We start from the raw sequence: 19,180 nt of genomic DNA, 5'->3' as shown, positions 1-19,180 counted from the left end.
AATGAAGGTTTTTTCCAATTTCAGGCACTTCTAGGAAAAAAGGAAAGATATACGAAACCACAAGTAAAGGGTAGGGTTACTAGTGAAGGAGAAATTGGTTCTGGGCATGTTAAGACAGTGCTAATGGATACAAAAAAGGATATCATTACTTCGGCCCAAACAGAAAGGGAAGTGGAAGTGGTTGGCTCCAGCTAAACAACAACAAGATACAATGGAAGCTAAGATTGAGGGCCCAATGTAGAAGAGGAAATTGAAAATAGATGGTGCATTGAAGGAAACAGATGTGGTTAAAAAGCAAAAGATAGAGGAGGAAACAAAATTTTTGGGTAAGCTAATGCCTCAACATTTAGGATCGGCAATGGCTACTATGCAGCAACCACCGAGTCCAATGAGTATCTTAAGTTGGAATTGTTGAGAACTTGGGAACCCCTGGACAGTTGGGGCTCTTAAACGAGCCTGCATGATGAAGCTCCCAATAGTGTCTTCCTTATGGAGACGAAGCTACTACAAGAAATGAAGAATTTTTTGAAATATGAGTTACACTCAGGGTTTAGCAGTTTCTAGTGGTGGGGCGAGTGGAGGCCTAGCTTTACTTTGGAAACGGGAGTCAAAGGTGGATGTTTGGGGTCTTTTACATTGGTATATTAATGCATTAATTGACTATGATAATAGTGATGAGGTGTGAAGGTTTACAAGATTTTATGGTCATCCTAAGACCAATAAAAAGGAGGAAACATGGACTTGAGTCCCTCAAGCATAATAATCAAATCCCTTGATTGTGCATTGGAGACTTTAATGACATTACAAGTACTTCTAAGAAGGCAGGTGGCAATATTAGACAAGCCAGACAGATGGATAGATTTCGTAGGGTCATACATCACTGTGCTTTCCAGTATCTAGGCTTTGTTGGGCCCCCATTCATGTGGTAAAAAAATAATGGTGAGGAGGGGTGGATTAGGGTTAGGTTAGACCGAGCTTAAGCAAATAATGAATGGCAAGCTAAATTTCGGGGAGCTACTTTACACCATATTGCTATGTCCACATCCGATCACTTTCTTCTCCCTTTATGGTTTCCACATATCAGATTGCAACCTCAAGGTGTTGTGAAATTGTTTAGATTTGAAGCAATGTGGCTCCGAGAACCACGGTGTGATGAAGTGGTTCAAGAAGCTTGGTAGGAGGGTCTGTATAGACCAAGTGGTTTCCCATTGTTAAATTGCCTAGATAGTTACTTAAATTGCCTAAATAGTTGTCGGGATAGGCTTGTGTCATTGAATAAAATGGAGTTTGGCCATGTTCAACGTAAGATTCCAGGTTTACAAAAACAGCTACAGAGCTTGGAACTTCAGAGTAAAGGTAATGACAATAGAAAGCTAATTGAGGAAGGCCGTCGTGCATTGAATAATTGGTTGGATAAGGAATTAGTGATGTGGAATCAACGATGAAGAAATATGTGGCCGGTGGGGGGTGACCGAAACAGTATTTTTTTTCATGCAAAAGCATCAAAGAAATTCAATCGAGGGAATGTGTGATGCTAAGGGTATTTGGCAGGAAGATGATCGTTAGGTTAAGACTATTGTGGTTGATTCTTTTTCTAATATTTTCAAATTTAATGGAATAACTAATGCTTCGGCAATAGTGGGGGTCGTCCAACCCATGGTGACTGAGAGTATGAACAGGGGTTAGTCCAAGAATTTCAAGTTGCTGAGGTGGTCATGGCTTTGAAGTATATGCATCCTAAGAAATCACCAAGCCCCAATGGTATGCCCCCTCTTTTTTATCAACACTATTGGTCTTTAGTTGGTAATTGTGTTACTCAGATTGTCCTTGATTCTCTGAACCGTGGTATTATTCCCCCAAAATTCAATGAAACTCATGTAGTGCTCATCCCAAAAATAAAAAAACCCAACACAAATCACCCAATATAGACCCATCAATCTCAGTAATGTTGTCTCTAGGATAACTTCTAAGGTTCTGGCCCCAAGGCCACATTATCCCTTCATGGGTTTTGCACCAAGGAGACCCTTTCTCCCCATATTTATTTCTTATATGTGCAGAGGGTTTATCAGCTCTTCTCAAGAAAACAGTGGATGATGGTTTATTGAAAGGATTAGCTGCATGTTAAAGGGGTCCTAAAATATCTCACCTTTTCTTTGCTGATGATAGCCTTATTTTTTGTCGAGCCACAAAGGAAGAATGCTCCAACTTATAGAGAGTTCTAGAAACCTATGAACAAGCTTCTAGCCAACAGTTAAATCGGGAAAAGACTTCCTTATTTTTCAATAGAAATACACCATAGGATATTCAAGACCACATCAAAGAATTTTTTGGAGCAAAAGTAATACATCAGCATGAGACTTATCTAGGTCTTCCTTCTCTAGTGGGAAAATCAAAGTGCAACACTTTTCGGCAACTAAAAGAGAGGTTGGATAATAAACTTTCGAGGTGGAAAGAGAAGATGTTATCGCATGCGGGGAAGGAGATTTTTATCAAGGCAGTGACCCAAGCAATACCCATATACACTATGAGTGTTTTTAAAATTCCAAATACTCTATATGATGAGATGATAGGCATGGTTCGAAATTTTTGGTGGGGGCAAATGGATGGTAAAACTAAGATGACATGGCTTAGTTGGGATAAGGTTTGTACACCGAAGTAGGAGGGTGGCTTAGGCTTTCATGATCTTAAAGTTTTTAATTTTGCACTTTTAGCCAAACAGGGGTGGCAACTTTAGACAAATACGTCATCACTAGGGCTGCACTGGGATAGTAACTTCCTTGGGGCTGTACTAGGTGATAGGCCACAAACTGAATGACCCATTGTGATATAAATTAATTAATTAATTAATTAGCCAAGTTATTAATTAATCAATTTATATGCAAACGCGTGGCAGCACAAACAAATCACCAATAAATTAATTATGCGGCGGAAAATAAATAACACAGTGATTTGTTTACGAATGGGGAAAACCTAACGGTAAAAACCCTACCAGGTGATTTTCAAGTCACCACTCCCGAAACTCCACTATTATCACAACAAGCGGTTACAAGTAAAGGAATCCCAAGTACATTACCAACCTACAGTTAAACCCTTATCCCAATACCCAATTGGACTTGTTCTGTAGTAACAGTTCCCTTTTCTGATGCACAGCTCCCAAGTACATGACTAACCAATTGCGCGGATCCCAGTATGCGACTTCAATCACCAACTAAGAAGGTTGTTGGCTGCAAAGTTCTTCAGTTCATCCACACGATGAAGATCAAGAAGATACTTGGTCACAAAACCCTACAGTGCACATACACAGCAACTTCTTCAAGAGAAAGAGATGAACTAGGGCAAGAACTTCGTCTTTGATCACAATTTGCTTGAACAGTGTTTGCTCAATGCTAGTGCAACTTATGAATTGTTTGACAGCCCTTAAAACAATCCTTTTATATGTCTAGGATAGGAGGAAAGAAAGCTCAAAGACATATTCACGGATCCCAAAAAAATCAGATCAGAATTCTAAAATTCTTAAACCTCGATAGATAGGAGGTGTCGAGCAGCTGTCGAGCAGGTGTCGAGCACACGAGGCTTGAACAGCTTTCTTAAGCTCGATAGATGCAGCTGTTGAGTTTTAATGAATTTGCACTATCAGCTTGTTTTCTTGGATAGACTTGAAGGCTTCAACACTTGAAACATGGTTTCTTGAAGTATTTAAACACATCCTAAATCTACCCAAATACAAGTAAAGTGCGTTTTGTCAAAGGATAAGCCAATTACATAAAATAGTGACATATGTTCCTAACTAGTGAAACACATATGTCCTAACAATCTCCTCCTTTGGTAATTTATGACAAAATCACAACAAACAAATGAACATATGAGAGAAGTCTTAAATCACTCAACTCATATTCACTTGTTGAATACAATAAAATCTATCCTAACACAAACTCTTGAAAAACTTTGCAAGAAGAGAGTTTATGGCAAGTAGACTTTGACAACCTGTATTTCTGAAACACTTTAAACAAAACTCATCAAGGCATCTTTGTGTGAAACAGAAATAATAGATTGCATACAAGTATTAAGAAGCATGTGTATAAAGGGAGAAAAGAAACAACACATGAAGGGGTAGGTGAAAGAAAAACATACATCAACATAAATAAGGAGATAAGTACAATGTATGTCTATAAATGGTCACAAGACCTCATGTACAAGAATAATGTATCTAAAAAGGAATGAAAAGAAACAAAAACATACATAATATCTTCACTACATCCCTCAGAATATATCAACACTCCCCCTAACAAAATGGTCCTATACTAACTCTCCCCCCAAGAATGACTACTCTCATATCCAACCAAAACTACTCCCCCTTTTTGTCACGAGTGACACGGGGTAAGAGTGTCAAGTAGACATCTCATCGGTAGAGCTAGCATCTCCATCAGCATCATCTGAAGCATCATCGTCATCACCATTATCATCATCCTCATCCTCAGAAACAGAAGCCACGGGAGGAGGTGGTGGAGGTGAAGCCTCAGAAGCAAAACCACCCATGGACGCCTGTCGCCGTGCAATACGACCTACACGAACGTTCACCTGATACAACTTCGTAGAGAGTGTATCTAGGCGAGCATACATGCACTGCAACTGCGCCATGATGTCTCTTAAAGTCACATCATCCGAAGAAGAGGAAGGAGCGGATGTGGATGGAGCATAACGGGATGGAGTTGAACGGGAGGGAGGAACTGCTGAATCCGATTGCCTCGATCGAAACTAGGCCTCACTATGTTTAACGGTAGCGTAATCTATGGCACACATGAAGGTGAAATGGTCGAAAGAGGGAAAAGGAACAGAAAAGTGGCGTAGGATCCTCGTGATAGCGGAAGGAAAGATGAGCTTATCATGGGACGCCGAATCTAAATGAACATCGATAATAGAAAGAATGAAATGAGAAGGGAAGTCTATAGTAAGATGCTCAAGAAGAGATAGCAAAAATCGAGCACGAGGCTTTGTGATAGAGTTGTAGTGAGAGAGTGGATGCAAAACAAAGGTCATCACCATGTTCATGAATCTAGGACCTTTAGCAAAAGGTCTACATGGTGTAAACTGACGCTCACCCCAAACAGAAGGGCGCTCACAGAAAGCAGACATGAGCTCATCCTTGGACACAGTCCTCAGACACTCACAACTAGGATAGTCAGGAAACTCTATCCTAGGGACCCGAAACACATCCACAACAAGTTGCGGTGTGATAGGAATGCGCGTACCTCGAACGCGAGTGAAGAAAAGAGGTACTAAACGATCAATCTTGTGCATGTTAGAGTAAAACTCCTAGATAAGCATGAGAGGACAAGTGACCGGGACGTCACACAGTGACTCCTATTCCCAACTGTGAATGACAGTGGGAAGGTCAGTGTCGACGAAGTCCGCCAAAATGACTTAGCGTTCCGAATGAACACCTCGTCTAGAAAAGTTCTCTGAGAATGCCTTGTAGGCATCATCATCACAGAACTGAAGAGAGAGAGAAGTAGAATTAGAAGATGAAGAAGCTCCGGAACGAAGAGGGTTCCAAGTTGGAGTAGATTTACGCTTAGCTGCCATAGACACGAATAACGTAAACAGAAAGAGCGAGAGAGAGAAAGAAAAGACAATCAGAAAAGTCCCAAGCAAAAAAAATATAACCAGTATATTGAAAAGAGAGTACATATGCATGGGAAATGCATGAACATGTGACATGCAAAAGAAATTTCATCATGGGCTCAGTCCAATCCAAACCTATCAGCACACAAACAGATAGCACACATCTAAATGCATGACAATACTATTATAATGCTAATGTGATGCAATGTATGAGGTTTTAAACTCATTTAATTGAACCCATCCCAAAATTTCAATAATAACCCATCAATTTTGAAAAACCCCAAAACCTAGGTTTCAAAACATGAAATACATGAATATGAAAAGATTAGAAGCTTACCAAGAGAAGAAAAACTTGAAAAAGCTTGAAGAAACCTTGAGGAACAAAGATTGGAGTGAAATGAGATAGTTTGGGAGAGAAAATAGAGATCTATCGAGAGAGAGATCGAATGAAATAAGGCTCAGATCGCACGAGGAGGAATAAATAGTGCCTCAATAAATTTCGATAGATGAAGTTGTCGAGAGGTGTCAAGACATCTGTCGAGGAAGGTATCGAGAAAATGGTCTTTGACAAATACAGATATTGAGGAGGTGTAGAGGAACAAATCATCAGATACAAGAACGAAAGCTCAATCGATCCACTAGGTGTCGAGAAGCTATCGAGGAGGCAGGAACTTTCTCGATCGATCCACCAGGTGTTGAGAAGCTGTCAGGATTGCGATAAGAAAAAGCTGAAGAAGCTCGATAGACAGCAAGGTATTGAGGACGTATCGAGGAGGTGTCGAGCTAGCTTTTAAAAGCAGTTTTTCGAGATGTGAAAAACACAAACATGAATGCAATCCAACATGCAACTCAACCAATGATCCAATCAACATATTAAGCTCTCAAAATCATCTCTCAATAATAATTTTAAGCACATGGATCTTTAAAAACACACACACACACATTAAACAAGTCTAACCAGTTTTATATTTCAAAAACAAGTCAATACAGTTTAGTGAGCATACATTAACACATGTAAAACCTTGTGATGGCTAAATCATATTGTACCTGCACATGTATCAAGAGTAGCAAAGAATATTGCGTGTTGTATGTGAAAAACATCATAAGATTGCATAAGTATATACATGTTATGACGATTTGAGATATGAGAAAATCACTTTAACTTACACACAATCATAATTGCTTGATGGGGACTATCACCTTCTAGGTACATCCTATAACTCCCACATCTCCTAGAATACACACTTGCAATCATTTTTAAAGCATTTTTGATCTTTGTACTTTTGATTTTTCTTTGCATATTTTTTCTTTTAAGCATATCATGCATTGGCATATTAGAGAGAGAAAAGAAATACCCAATGATATTTGACATTCCAATTTTGCTATGCCTAAGCATACAAATGTTATTGACACTGCACTTTTGCTATGCCGAAGCATACATGTGTCATATTATGATTGGCGGGCAACAATGGTGAGATGGTTATTAATGCCTTTCTCTTAGGATTTTTTAGTCATTCCCGTCAAAAAGAGTGATACGAGTGTTAAGTACAAGAGATAACTTAATCTTACTCATCACTAACAAGAGCCACAAAGCTTACTTGCTTAGTTGTGCATAAAGATGCTCATCTAAGTTACAAAAGATACAAAGTTTAGAAAACTTTGTTTCAATGGCTATCCAAGGTACACAAGTACCAATGTACACAAAACACACACACTATTTTTGTATTTTTTTGATTTTTCAAAATTTTTTTTTATATGAAAAACAAAACAAAGCAAAACTGAAAAATAACCAAACAAAAACATGTTAAACAACCAAAGCATAAAAACTAGATGCAAATGCATGAGGAAGAAAGAAAAAGAGAAGAAGATCATCCCATGGAGATAACACCAATGTTTAGACGAAGGAATTCGAAGCGTTTACTGTCAAGAGGTTTGGTAAACAATAAGGTAAAGAAGACTACCTATCATACTTCTATATAGAGATGGATCAACACTTTTACCTAACAAGTCAACAGTGAGTTTAACATTTGGGCTCATAGGGGTTCTAACAGAACTAGCAGATTCTAAATCAAACTTTTTCACAAGATTCTTAGCATATTTAGATTGAGATAGGAATATACCTGAATCTTGTTAACGAATCTGCAACCCAAGGAAGTGAGTTAACTCTCCAATCATGCTCATCTCGAACTCGGCCTGCATGAGTTTTGAGAAACCATGAGCAAGTTCATCCTTAGTTAATCCAAAGATGATGTCATCAACATAGACTTGAGCAACTACTAGCTCGCCATCTTCTCTTTTGATGAAGAGAGTCTGATCAGTCTTTCCTCTTATGAACTTATGTGACACCAAGTGTTGTGTAAGCCGATCATACCAAGCTCTGGGGGCTTGCTTTAACCCATAAAGTGCCTTCTTGAGGTACAGTGCATGATCTGGAAAGTGTGGATCAATAAATCCTTTTGGTTGAGCCACATAAATGTCTTCTTTGAGCAATCAATTTAAGAAAGCAGTCTTTACATCCATTTGATAAAGCTTGAACTTTAATTGGCAAGCCAATGCAAGGAGAATTCTGATGGACTCCATACGGGCAACTAGAGCAAATGTTTCATCATAGTCTACTCCTTCCATTTGTGAGTATCCTTGAGCTACAAGCCGAGCCTTGTTGCGGATCACATTGCCCTCCTCATCAGTCTTATTGTGAAATATCCACTTTGTACCAATGATGTGTTCACCCTCCGGTCTAGGTACCAAGGTCCAAACATCATTCCTCTAAAACTGAAGAAGTTCATCATGCATTGCTTCGACCCAACTTTCATCCTGAAGAGATTCCTCAACTTTTGTGGGTTCAACTTGTGATAGATAACAAGAATAAGACACAAAGTTAGCAACACATTTATCAACAGTTCGTTTCCTTAATGTGAGTTCATTCATATTTCCCACAATAACTTCCGGAGGATGATTTAATTTAACCCTGGATGAAGGTCTTTTCTCTTTATGAGACTCGGAATCTGGTGAAGTGGGTATGTCTACAGAATCTTCCAAAACACCGGGAGTACTAGGAGCACTTGGAGATGTAGGTTCTTGTTTAATAAGTTCTTGAACTCCGTTAGGCTCAGGAGGAAGAATTTGTTTGGGTAACTCCTCAATACCTTTCTGAGAACTAGAATCTGAAGACTCATCAGTAACAACATTCACTGTCTTCATTACCTTCATAGTTCTCTTGTTGTATACCCTATTAGCCTTGCTTGTGGAGGAGCAGCCCAAAAATATACCTTCATCACTCCTAAAGTCAAACTTTCCCACATTCTCTCTATCCTTGAGTATGAAACAGGTGCTTCCAAAGATCCTCAAGTACTTCACATTCGGCTTCCTTCCTTTCCATAACTCATATGGAGTCTTCTTGGTACTGGGTCTGAAGTACACCCTGTTAACCGTATGACAAGCAGTGTTAACGGCTTCTCCCCACAAGTTTCTGGGTAAATCCTTGTTGTATAACATGGCTCTGGCCATCTCCTGAATAACTATGTTCTTCCTTTCTACCACACCATTCTGCTGAGGAGTAATAGGAGCAAAGAATTCTTGAGATATACTTGATCTTTGGCAAAAGGACTCCATATATGAGTTCTCGAATTCTTTACCATGGTCACTTTGAATTCGATCAATCTTCAGGTTCTTCTCATTCTGCAATCTTGTGCATAAAGCTTCAATGTGCTCAGGAGCATCAGACTTGGATCGTAAGAGAATGACCCAAGTGTACCTAGTGAAATCGTCTACCACAACCATGATGTATCTCTTACCACCAAGAGACTCGGTTCTAGTTGGACCCCTAAGATCCAAATGTAGAAGCTCCAATGGCCTAGATGTAGCTGATGTCTAAGTGCTTGGATGCTTAGCTTTTGTTTGTTTCCCAAGTTGACATGGTCCACACAACACATTGCTCATTCTACTAAGTTTTGGTATTCCCAAGACTGAGTCATGCTTAGATACAATAGAGTACACCCTGTTAACCGTATGACAAGCAGTGTTAACGGCTTCTCCCCACAAGTTTCTGGGTAAATCCTTGTTGTATAACATGGCTCTGGCCATCTCCTGAATAACTATGTTCTTCCTTTCTACCACACCATTCTGCTGAGGAGTAATAGGAGCAAAGAATTCTTGAGATATACTTGATCTTTGGCAAAAGGACTCCATATATGAGTTCTCGAATTCTTTACCATGGTCACTTCGAATTCGATCAATCTTCAGGTTCTTCTCATTCTGCAATCTTGTGCATAAAGCTTCAATGTGCTCAGGAGCATCAGACTTGGATCGTAAGAGAATGACCCAAGTGTACCTAGTGAAATCGTCTACCACAACCATGATGTATCTCTTTCCACCAAGAGACTCGGTTCTAGTTGGACCCATAAGATCCAAATGTAGAAGCTCCAATGGCCTAGATGTAGCTGATGTCTAAGTGCTTGGATGCTTAGCTTTTGTTTGTTTCCGAAGTTGACATGGTCCACACAACACATTGCTCATTCTACTAAGTTTTGGTATTCCCAAGACTGAGTCATGCTTAGATACAATAGAAAGATGTTTGTAACTAGCATGTCCCATTCATTGATGCCATAAATCTTCATTTGGCAAACGAATGCTATTGTACATAATATCAGCATTAGGAACCAATCCATAACAGTTCTCTAAAGTGCAAACACTGCTTATAAGGTTCTTTCCAGACTCATCCATAACAAGACATTTTCCCTTTGAGAATAGTACCATGAAGTCTTAATCACATATCTGACTTATGCTTAACAGGTTCACCCTTAGACCTTCTACATAGAGGACATTTGCAATGTCTGGCAGTCCAGGTGGAGAAATAATTCCCTTTCCTTTAATTTGAGATTTGCTCCTATCACCAGAAGTGACATTGCCACCTTTTTTAGACTTGAAAGTCTTGAAGAGAGATTGGTCTCCAGCCATGTGTCTTGAGCAACCGCTGTCGAGGTACCACAAACATGTGTCCATAACTTTAAATGCGGATTTTATCATAAAACACACTTCATGTTTAGATGACAGATCAGTGGGAATGGTGCTTTCTCTCATTTGCCTTTTTTGATCTAAGCCTTTAACTTTCACTCTTCTCAGACGAACTCCTTTGTACATTTTCATTCTGAGATAGTCTAGTATCTTCTTAGCCAAACTGAGATCTTTTTCAATAGTCATCATAAGAGAATTTAAATAACTTTTAGACTTGTATTTTCTGAAACACTCAACCAAAAAGAGATTAGAAAAATAAGATGTATTTGAAAACAAAGATCTCTTCAAGCCGGTTACAGCCATGACAACAGGGGTCAATGGATCAACACAGCAGAGATTAAACCCTAATCAGAGTGTGCCTGCTCTAATACCACTTGATAGGCCACAAACTGAATGACCCATTGTGATAGAAATTAATTAATTAATTAGTCAAGTTATTAATTAATCAATTTATCATGCAAACGCGTGGTAGCACAAACAAATCACCCATAAACTAATTATGCAGCGAAAAATAAATAACACGGTGATTTGTTTACGAATGGGAAAACCTAACAGCAAAAACCCCACCGGGTGATTTTCAGGTTACCACTCCTGAAACTCCACTATTATCACAACAAGAGGTTTCAAGTAAAGGAATCCCAAGTACCTTACCAACCTACAGTTGAACCCTTACCCAATACCCAATTGGACTTGTTCTGTAGTAACAGTTCCCCTTTCTGATGCACGGCTCACAAGTATGTGACTAACCAATTGCGCGGATCCCAGTACGCGACTTCAATCACCAACTAAGATGGTTGTTGGCTGCAAAGTTCTTCAATCATCCACACGATGAAGATCAAGAAGATGCTTGGTCACAAAACCCTACGGTGCACATACACAACTTCTTCAAAAGAAAGAGATGAACTAGGGCAAGAACTTCGTTTCCGATCACAATTTTCTTGAATAGAGTTTGCTCAATGCTAGTGCAACTTGTGAACTGTTTAACGGCCCTTAAAACAATCATTTTATATATCTAGGGTTAGGAGAAAAGAAAGCTCAAAGACATATTCACGAATCCCAAGAAAATCATATCAAAATTCTGAAATTCTTAAACCTCGACAGATAGGAGGTGTCGAGCTGCTGTTGAGCAGGTGTCGAGCACATGGGGCTTGAACAGCTTTCTTAAACTCGATAGATGCAACTGTCAAGTTTTAATGAATTTGCACTATCAGCTTGTTTTCTTGGACAGACTTGAAGGCTTCAACACTTGATCTTGAAACATGGTTTCTTGAAGTATTTAAACACATCCTAAATCTACCCAAATACAAGTAAAGTGCGTTTTGTCAAAGGATAAGCCAATTATATAAAATAGTGACATATGTTCCTAACTAGTGAAACACATGTTCTAACACTGGGATCTCGACCTTCTTTTGCTTGGAGGAGCATAATGGCAATGCAAAAAATTGTCAAACAAGGTTGTAGGTGGTAGGTGGGGAATGGAGCATCGGTTGGCATTTGGACTAATAAATGGTTACCTAAACCATCCACTTTTAAAGTGATCTCTCCACCAAATAATACCTTTGAACTTTCCAGAGTTAGTGACCTCATTGATCCCCTGAAGAGTGAATGGCAAACAGATTTGGTGAGGCAAGTTTTTCTCCAACTCGATGTCCAATCCATTCTAAGCATACCTTTAAGTTCCTGTCTGCCACGAGACCGGCTAGTGTGGGCATACACTCCAAAAGGGAAATTCACGGTTCGCAGTGTTTATAAAATTGCTTTGGATAAAGCCATGAATAGCGGGGTGGGTGAACCTTCAAATGGTGATACACACAGAATTTTGGAGAAACAATTGGAGCTTGAACATGCCGAATAAGGTGAAGTCTTTTGCCTGGAGAGCGTACCAAAATATACTTCCCATAAAAGAAAACTTATGCCAAATGTATGTGAAGCTTGTGGATTGGGTATAGAATCTACTAGACATATTCTTTAGGAATGCGAGAAAGCTCGTGCAGTGTGGCTACTTTCAGGGAATAGTTTTGATACACAGGGGGTATGGTATTTGGAGTTCATGGATTTAGTGTGCTATTTGATCTTTGTTGAACATGTTGGCAATGACATTTTGGAGATGCTTCTAATGATAGCTTGGTGTATGTGGTTTAATAGAAATGTCGTAAGACATGGTCACTCTCGACAATCTGCAGAAGAGGTGGCCCAGTTAGCTCAATTTTTGCTAAATTAATTTCAAACAGCAAACCATACTATTCCACAGACATTGCCTCTAGCTCCGAATTATAAGGTTAATGTGGACGGTGCGGTTTTTGCTCAGAGTCAGTAGGCTAGTGTCGAGGTGGTGATTAGAGACCATTTTAGGAGGGTTACGGTAGCACTAAGCAAAATAGTCCACCAGCCATTGGGACCCTCAGAGATAAGAGGCCAAGGCAATGGAGGAGGGCGTTACTTTTGCTTGGGATATGGGTATAAGGGATGTGATTTTTGAAGGAGATTCAAAAATTGTCTTTGATGCTCTTATGGGGTTGGGCTCTCCACCGGTGGCTGTATCAAATATCTTAACTGGAGCATCTCAAAGGCTTCAAGGTTTTAGGTCAGTAAAGTTTCTCATGTGATACGAAAAGGTAATAGGTTAACATACATTTTCGCAAGTTATGTCAAAGAAGTTTTAAATAGTGATAACTATGTAACTTAGATAGAGGAAAATCCAATGCTAATTAAGTCGGCTTTAGCTCAAGATGTATTGAATGTATCTTCTTAATAAAGTTACAATCTTCCCATAAAAAATAAAAAAATAAAAAATAAATAAAAAAGAGAGAGAGAGAATAATATAACTTTATTCCAAAAAGAAAAACTAAGAAAAATATAACTAATTTTTAATTTTTTTTGGCTCGTTTATTTTTTTATTAAAAAATTGGTTCATAATGGGAAATTGGGAACAAACATATTTTCTTAAATAACTATTTTAAAATTGTTTTTGTTTTTTAAAGTTACATTCTAGTCATAATCGAAACTTAAAATTTACTGTTTCAACTTTCATATTTCTATCTTTTTACATTTAAAAATTTCACATTACATTCCCTCCAATTGGTTCTTTTAAATTTACATTTCCTCCCATTTTAAAAATATCAATTGGTTCTTTATTACATACCCCTCCAATTTTTTAATTTTTTTTTTTTTTATATTTTCACTTGCTTTTTCTCACGTAATGACAATGAAGAATACAAGTAGATAGAATTTATAGATATTTTGTTAAAGCTCACCTCAAAAATGATACTCTTAAAGGCCTGATTGGTAAAGGATTTTTTTTGTTTTGTTTTGTTTTGTTTTTTTGTTTTTGTTTTCAAAATAGTATAAAATCAATTTTCAAAAAATTAAACTTAAAACTAGTTTTCAGATAATAGTTTTTATATTTTATGTGTTTGTCTCCAACTTTTTAGAACAATTTTCAAAATAATAAAAACAAAAAATAATTGTTTGGGAGACCATTTATATTTTTGAGGTTTAAAAAAAAAAATTACAAAAAGTAACGTGTAGAATCTGTAGATTACTTCTTCTTTTTGTGGATAATGATAAGGGAATGGAACTCATCATGTACTTTTTTTTTTTTTTTTAATAATTATAATTTTTAAATTTGAAGGGTAAGAATTCTTTTTGTATCCTGAAAACACCCCCTTAACTATTTTCAAAATCTTGTTCTAAATCAAGAAAATATCATACAGTTTTTTGAAAACTATATTATTCAGAAAAATATTAGCCAAATAATAAATTCAAGTGTGGGACCCATCATTTTATGAATTGCAAAACAAAAAGCTATATTTAAATACTCTTACCAATCAGGCCCTAACTTATTAGGTAATTTTGTTTTTTATTATAAGCACACATGGTAACTCACTTCTTTACACTATTAAACTAAGTCCATGGCCATCCGAAATTGTTTTCTTTTTTACCAATTAAATGAAGGAGACAAGTAAATGAGACTTTCAGATATTAATCTCAAGCCCACCTTAAATGGAGTACGCTAATCTTTAAGGTAGCTTAGATAATTACAACTTTACAAGAAAAAGAGATTGTAAGTTTTTTTTTTTTTTTTTTAATAAATATATGTTCATCTAGTTAAATTGTCAATGTTTTGATTATTAACCAAGGAATCGAGCATCTATATGAAATGAAGTTGGCCCATTTCCTATCCCGTGAACTCCTCAGTCGCATGAAGGACCAGATATTGATTTCAAATACTCAACAAAGAACGACTGGTAGGGTTTATGTAGCCACCCTCCGTGCAATGAAGGAAGGGATTTTTGAGTTTGTTGTTGATATTGTGAAAGCGGATCCAGATCTTGTGTGGACCCATGATGAAAAATCAACCAGCATTTTTTCGGTTGCAGTCCAATATCGTCATGCCAAAATCTTTAGCCTTATCTATGGTCTTGATATGAAAAGCTCTTTGACAAGTTCTGCAGATGACTTCTACGGCAATAACTTATTACATATGGCAGGGATGTTAGCACCTTCTACTTCACTTAATGACATCGCAGGTGCAGCTTTGCAGATGCAAAGAGAACTACAATGGTTTAAGGTTATCTCTCTCACTTTTAATTTCTCGGTCTTTTAAATATTGGCTTTATGCTCACTCAAACAACTATTAGAGTCTTTAATCAAGCAGTAACAGTAGGCTACAAAATGTATATAAACTTAAATTTATATTTTATATATAATTTTAAACTACAAAAAATTGCAATTAAAATAATTTACTGATGACATAGCTATCGATATTTAATTTTCTAAAAAAATTTCAACCAAGGAGAATATAAGAAGAATGTGTAATCCAATGGTGGATTTGTTAAAATTAACCTCTAATAAAAAATTTAAAAAAAATTGAGAAAGGTTGTACTCTTAGGCAATAACTAATTTTGTAGCTAAACTTTGTCCATTTTAAAATATTGTGGGCGATTCTTTAAATTTTGAGGAATAGCGTGATCATTTTGAAGATTTCATGAGGCATTTTTTTCATTCAATGGTCTTTACGTTTTTTTTTTTTTTTTTTTTTTTTTTTTTTTTTTTTTTTTTTTTTTTTTGTAGGGGCATTTAAGTGATTTTAGAGGTTTTTGAAGGTATTTTTTGGCCATTTGAAGGCTTCAAGAATATTTTGGTCATATTTTGTAAGTTACTTTCATTATTTTGGATGTTATTATTATTATTATTATTAATATTTGGTTATTTTGAAGATATTAGAGGTATGTTTGTCATTTTATAGGTCATATTATAGGTCTTATTCTAAAGGATTTCAATGGGTACATTTTTTTTTTTTTTCTCATCATGTTAGTGGTTTTAAGAGTATTTTGGTTATGTTGAAGGTTTTAAGATGGTAATCAAATAATTGTGGAAAATTTAGAGGAATTATGTCATTTTGGAGATTTTAAGGGGATATTTAGATCATTTAAAGGTTTTACGGGTATTTTGATTATTTTGAAAGTTAAAAGGGTATTTGGTGATTTTGAAAATTTTAAGGATAACTTCATCATCTTGGAGGTTTTGGTGATGGAATAACTTTTTTTTCCGGGGGGTGGGGGGGGAGTTGAGATTGGCAATTGTATTACACTCATTTAATAGGCCCAAAGTGAGAAGTAAATCCAGTCACTAAACCATTAGGGCAAGTGTAAAACATTTGTTAGTCTCAACTCCTAAGTGAACAACCCCCCCACCCCGTCCCCTCCCCCTATGATTATTATATTATGAAAAGAAGGTCGGATGAAGTTATAAGCAACTTAGGCAATTGTCTAAGGCCCACAAGTAGAGAAAGCCCCCAAAATTTCTTTAATTATGAGATTATTAATTAACTCATATCTTACTAAGTCTTTAATTAATTTGAAGTTGAGACCATCGTCCAAGTCAAAAAGGGCTTAATAATATGCTTAATATTGGTCTGATAATATACTTGTATTGGATCACGATCTCAAAAGCTTGAGTTTAAGCTTAAGCTCGGTTTGATTAATGAATCAAGCCAAACCAAGCCTAGCTTAAACTTTTGGATTTTTTGATGAGCTCAAGCACAAACATTGTTTGTAGGCTTGTTTCAAGCTCAAGCCAAGTTTTAATATTTCATATTTTTTGTCAAGCTGAGCTTGAACATTCAATATTCAAGAAAGTGCAACTTGCGCGTTTACAACCCTACTTTCAAATAGTAGTACCAACTAATTAAAAAAAAAAAAAAGTACCAACTAAATACTAAAACAAAAACAAAAAACAAAAAATAAAGAGAAATTTTCTTATAAATAAAATTAGTAAGAGTCTGTTGCTAATCCCTAAGCCAAGTTTGAATATTTTATATTTGTTGCCAAGCTGAGCTTGAACATTCAATACTCTATAAAGCTCAGCTTGCGCCTTTATAGCCCTACTTTCAAATAGTAGTACCAACTAATTAAAAAAAAAAAAGTAGTACCAACTAGATACTAAAAATAAATAAACAAAAAAGAAAGTAGAAATTTTCTTATATTAAAATATTTTGAGTAGGAGTCTATTGCTAATCCTTAAGTAGCGGGAATGACCTAATCCAACCTAGGTAATGATTTATACGTCAAATTTTAAATTTAGGCTTAATATAGGTTAAAATGCAAACTGTGCCCTCTAAGTTTGACTGAAATAAATTTCAGTCCTTTAACTTCACTTTCATTCAATTGAGTCATTTAAGTTTTAAATTTATTCAATTCGAGCATTCCATCCAATTTCGTTAAAAATTTTCCATTAAAAAATTATTCTTCTCTCAGGAAAATAATCTATAAAATTAATTAAAATATTTTATAGATTTTTTATGGGAGAAATTTTTTATCAAAAAATCCTTGCTACGTTCATTAGTTAATTGCATGCTTAAAAGTAAATTTTTAACGAATTGGATGAAAGACCTTAATTGAATAAATTTGAAACTTAAAGGACTTAATTGAACGAAAGTAAAGTTAAAGGCATGAAATGAATTTTAGTCAAACTTAGAAAATGCAATTTGCTTTTTATCCTTACTTTTAAGCTAAATTAAAAATCAATGCCCAAAGCAATCAAACTTTGAAGTCCAAATTTGAGTTTTACAATGATAAGTTAGACTGTATAGTAACTTTTTTAATTCCTTTTTAAAGGATGAATAATCATTTTTATCATTGACGATAGAAGAAGGGAAGGAAGAGAGAGTGAGAAGAAGGGAAGGGCTTCAAACTTAAAACACGAAGAAAGTATATAACAAAAGTATTGAGTACTACTAAAAGTAAATCTTAAAAAATTAATTAAAATATTGATGCTGATGTGGAAAATTGTGAAAGTTGCAAAACTTACATGTCAACATATTATGAGGTCAACAAAAAATCAAAGGTTTCGATTTTATAGTGTGTGTGTATATATATAAATTATAGTTAATGATATTTATTTATGAAACTATTAAATATTAATGTTAATATTTACTTTTCTTAAAATTCTGTCTTTTTTAATGTTGTGCTATTTTGGCTTCTAAGACTTTTTTTAACAAATGTAGGAGGTGGAGAGCATTGTCCCTCCCAGGGTTCATGTAAAATTAAACAAAGAGAGTTTGACTCCTCAAGAATTGTTTACTAAAAACCACAAGGACATGAGGAAAGATGGAGAGCAATGGATGAAGGACACAGCAACGTCTTGTACTGTGGTGGGTGCTCTAATTGTTACCATAATGTTTGCCGCAGTATTTACCGTTCCAGGTGGTAACGACCAAAATAATGGCTTCCCAATTTTCTTAAATAAAAAATTATTTATGGTCTTTATAGTATCCGATGCTCTCTCACTTTTTTCTTCCTCAACTTCAGTCTTGATGTTTCTGGGAATCCTCACATCTCGTTATGCAGAAGAAGATTTCCTTGAGTCCTTGCCTAGAAAGATGATAATAGGCCTTTCCACCCTTTTCTTCTCTATTGCAGCCATGATGATAGCCTTTTCTGCTGCTCTTTTTCTTATGCTACATGAACAATCATGGATTTTCAAACCTGTCATTTGTTTGGCTAGTATTCCTGTCACCCTCTTTGTATTGATGCAATTCCCTCTTCTTGTTGCCATGGCCATTTCAACTTACGGACCTAGCATCTTCGATAGAAAAATGAAGCGTTGGTTTTAATATATTCATCAATTGTGCTATATGATGTACTGGTGTCCTGTTAATAATTGGCATATTCCAACCAAAGATGAAGTTTTTCTTTCGTTTTTCTTTTTTTCTTGGAAGCTAACTGTTGAATGTTTAGCTCCAATTGCATACTTTTTTATTTGTTGGTTTTGGACATATTATAAGTCTATTATATAAATCATGCATCTATGTTGCTATTCTTTGACATTTATTCTTTTAGTTACTTTGGGGAAGGATAGAATAATGCCTAATATTTCAATAGATTACCCCCTCAACATTAAGACTTTACCTAGGTTACAAGGTTTTCAATGTCCATCATCTAATAACTATTTTATTTATTTATATAAAAGGAATCTTTGATATCATATGTTGCTTATGGTTGAATTTGATTTGCTACTATTTTCAATTTTAAGAGGTATTTTT

The 19,180-nt window shown here is 36.1% G+C and overlaps 1 protein-coding gene across 1 annotated transcript in view; it reads left to right on the top strand.

The window, feature by feature from the left end:
- The window catches only part of LOC115985351, a 44,505-nt gene extending 25,976 nt beyond the window's left edge, over positions 1-18,529 (top strand). The window contains exons 7-9 of the mRNA XM_031108298.1: positions 14,775-15,205; positions 18,143-18,289; positions 18,447-18,529. Of these exons, the coding sequence (XP_030964158.1) occupies positions 14,775-15,205; positions 18,143-18,289; positions 18,447-18,452 (584 nt within the window). The 3' untranslated portion in view covers positions 18,453-18,529. The remainder of the gene's footprint in view (positions 1-14,774; positions 15,206-18,142; positions 18,290-18,446) is intronic.
- Positions 18,530-19,180: the final 651 nt, after the last annotated feature.

Source organism: Quercus lobata, chromosome 4 (genome assembly GCF_001633185.2).
Source record: "Quercus lobata isolate SW786 chromosome 4, ValleyOak3.0 Primary Assembly, whole genome shotgun sequence".
In the NCBI taxonomy this organism is placed as follows: Eukaryota; Viridiplantae; Streptophyta; class Magnoliopsida; order Fagales; family Fagaceae; genus Quercus; species Quercus lobata.
Note: the sequence above shows the minus strand (reverse complement) of the source record. Positions and strands in the feature narration are given on the sequence as shown.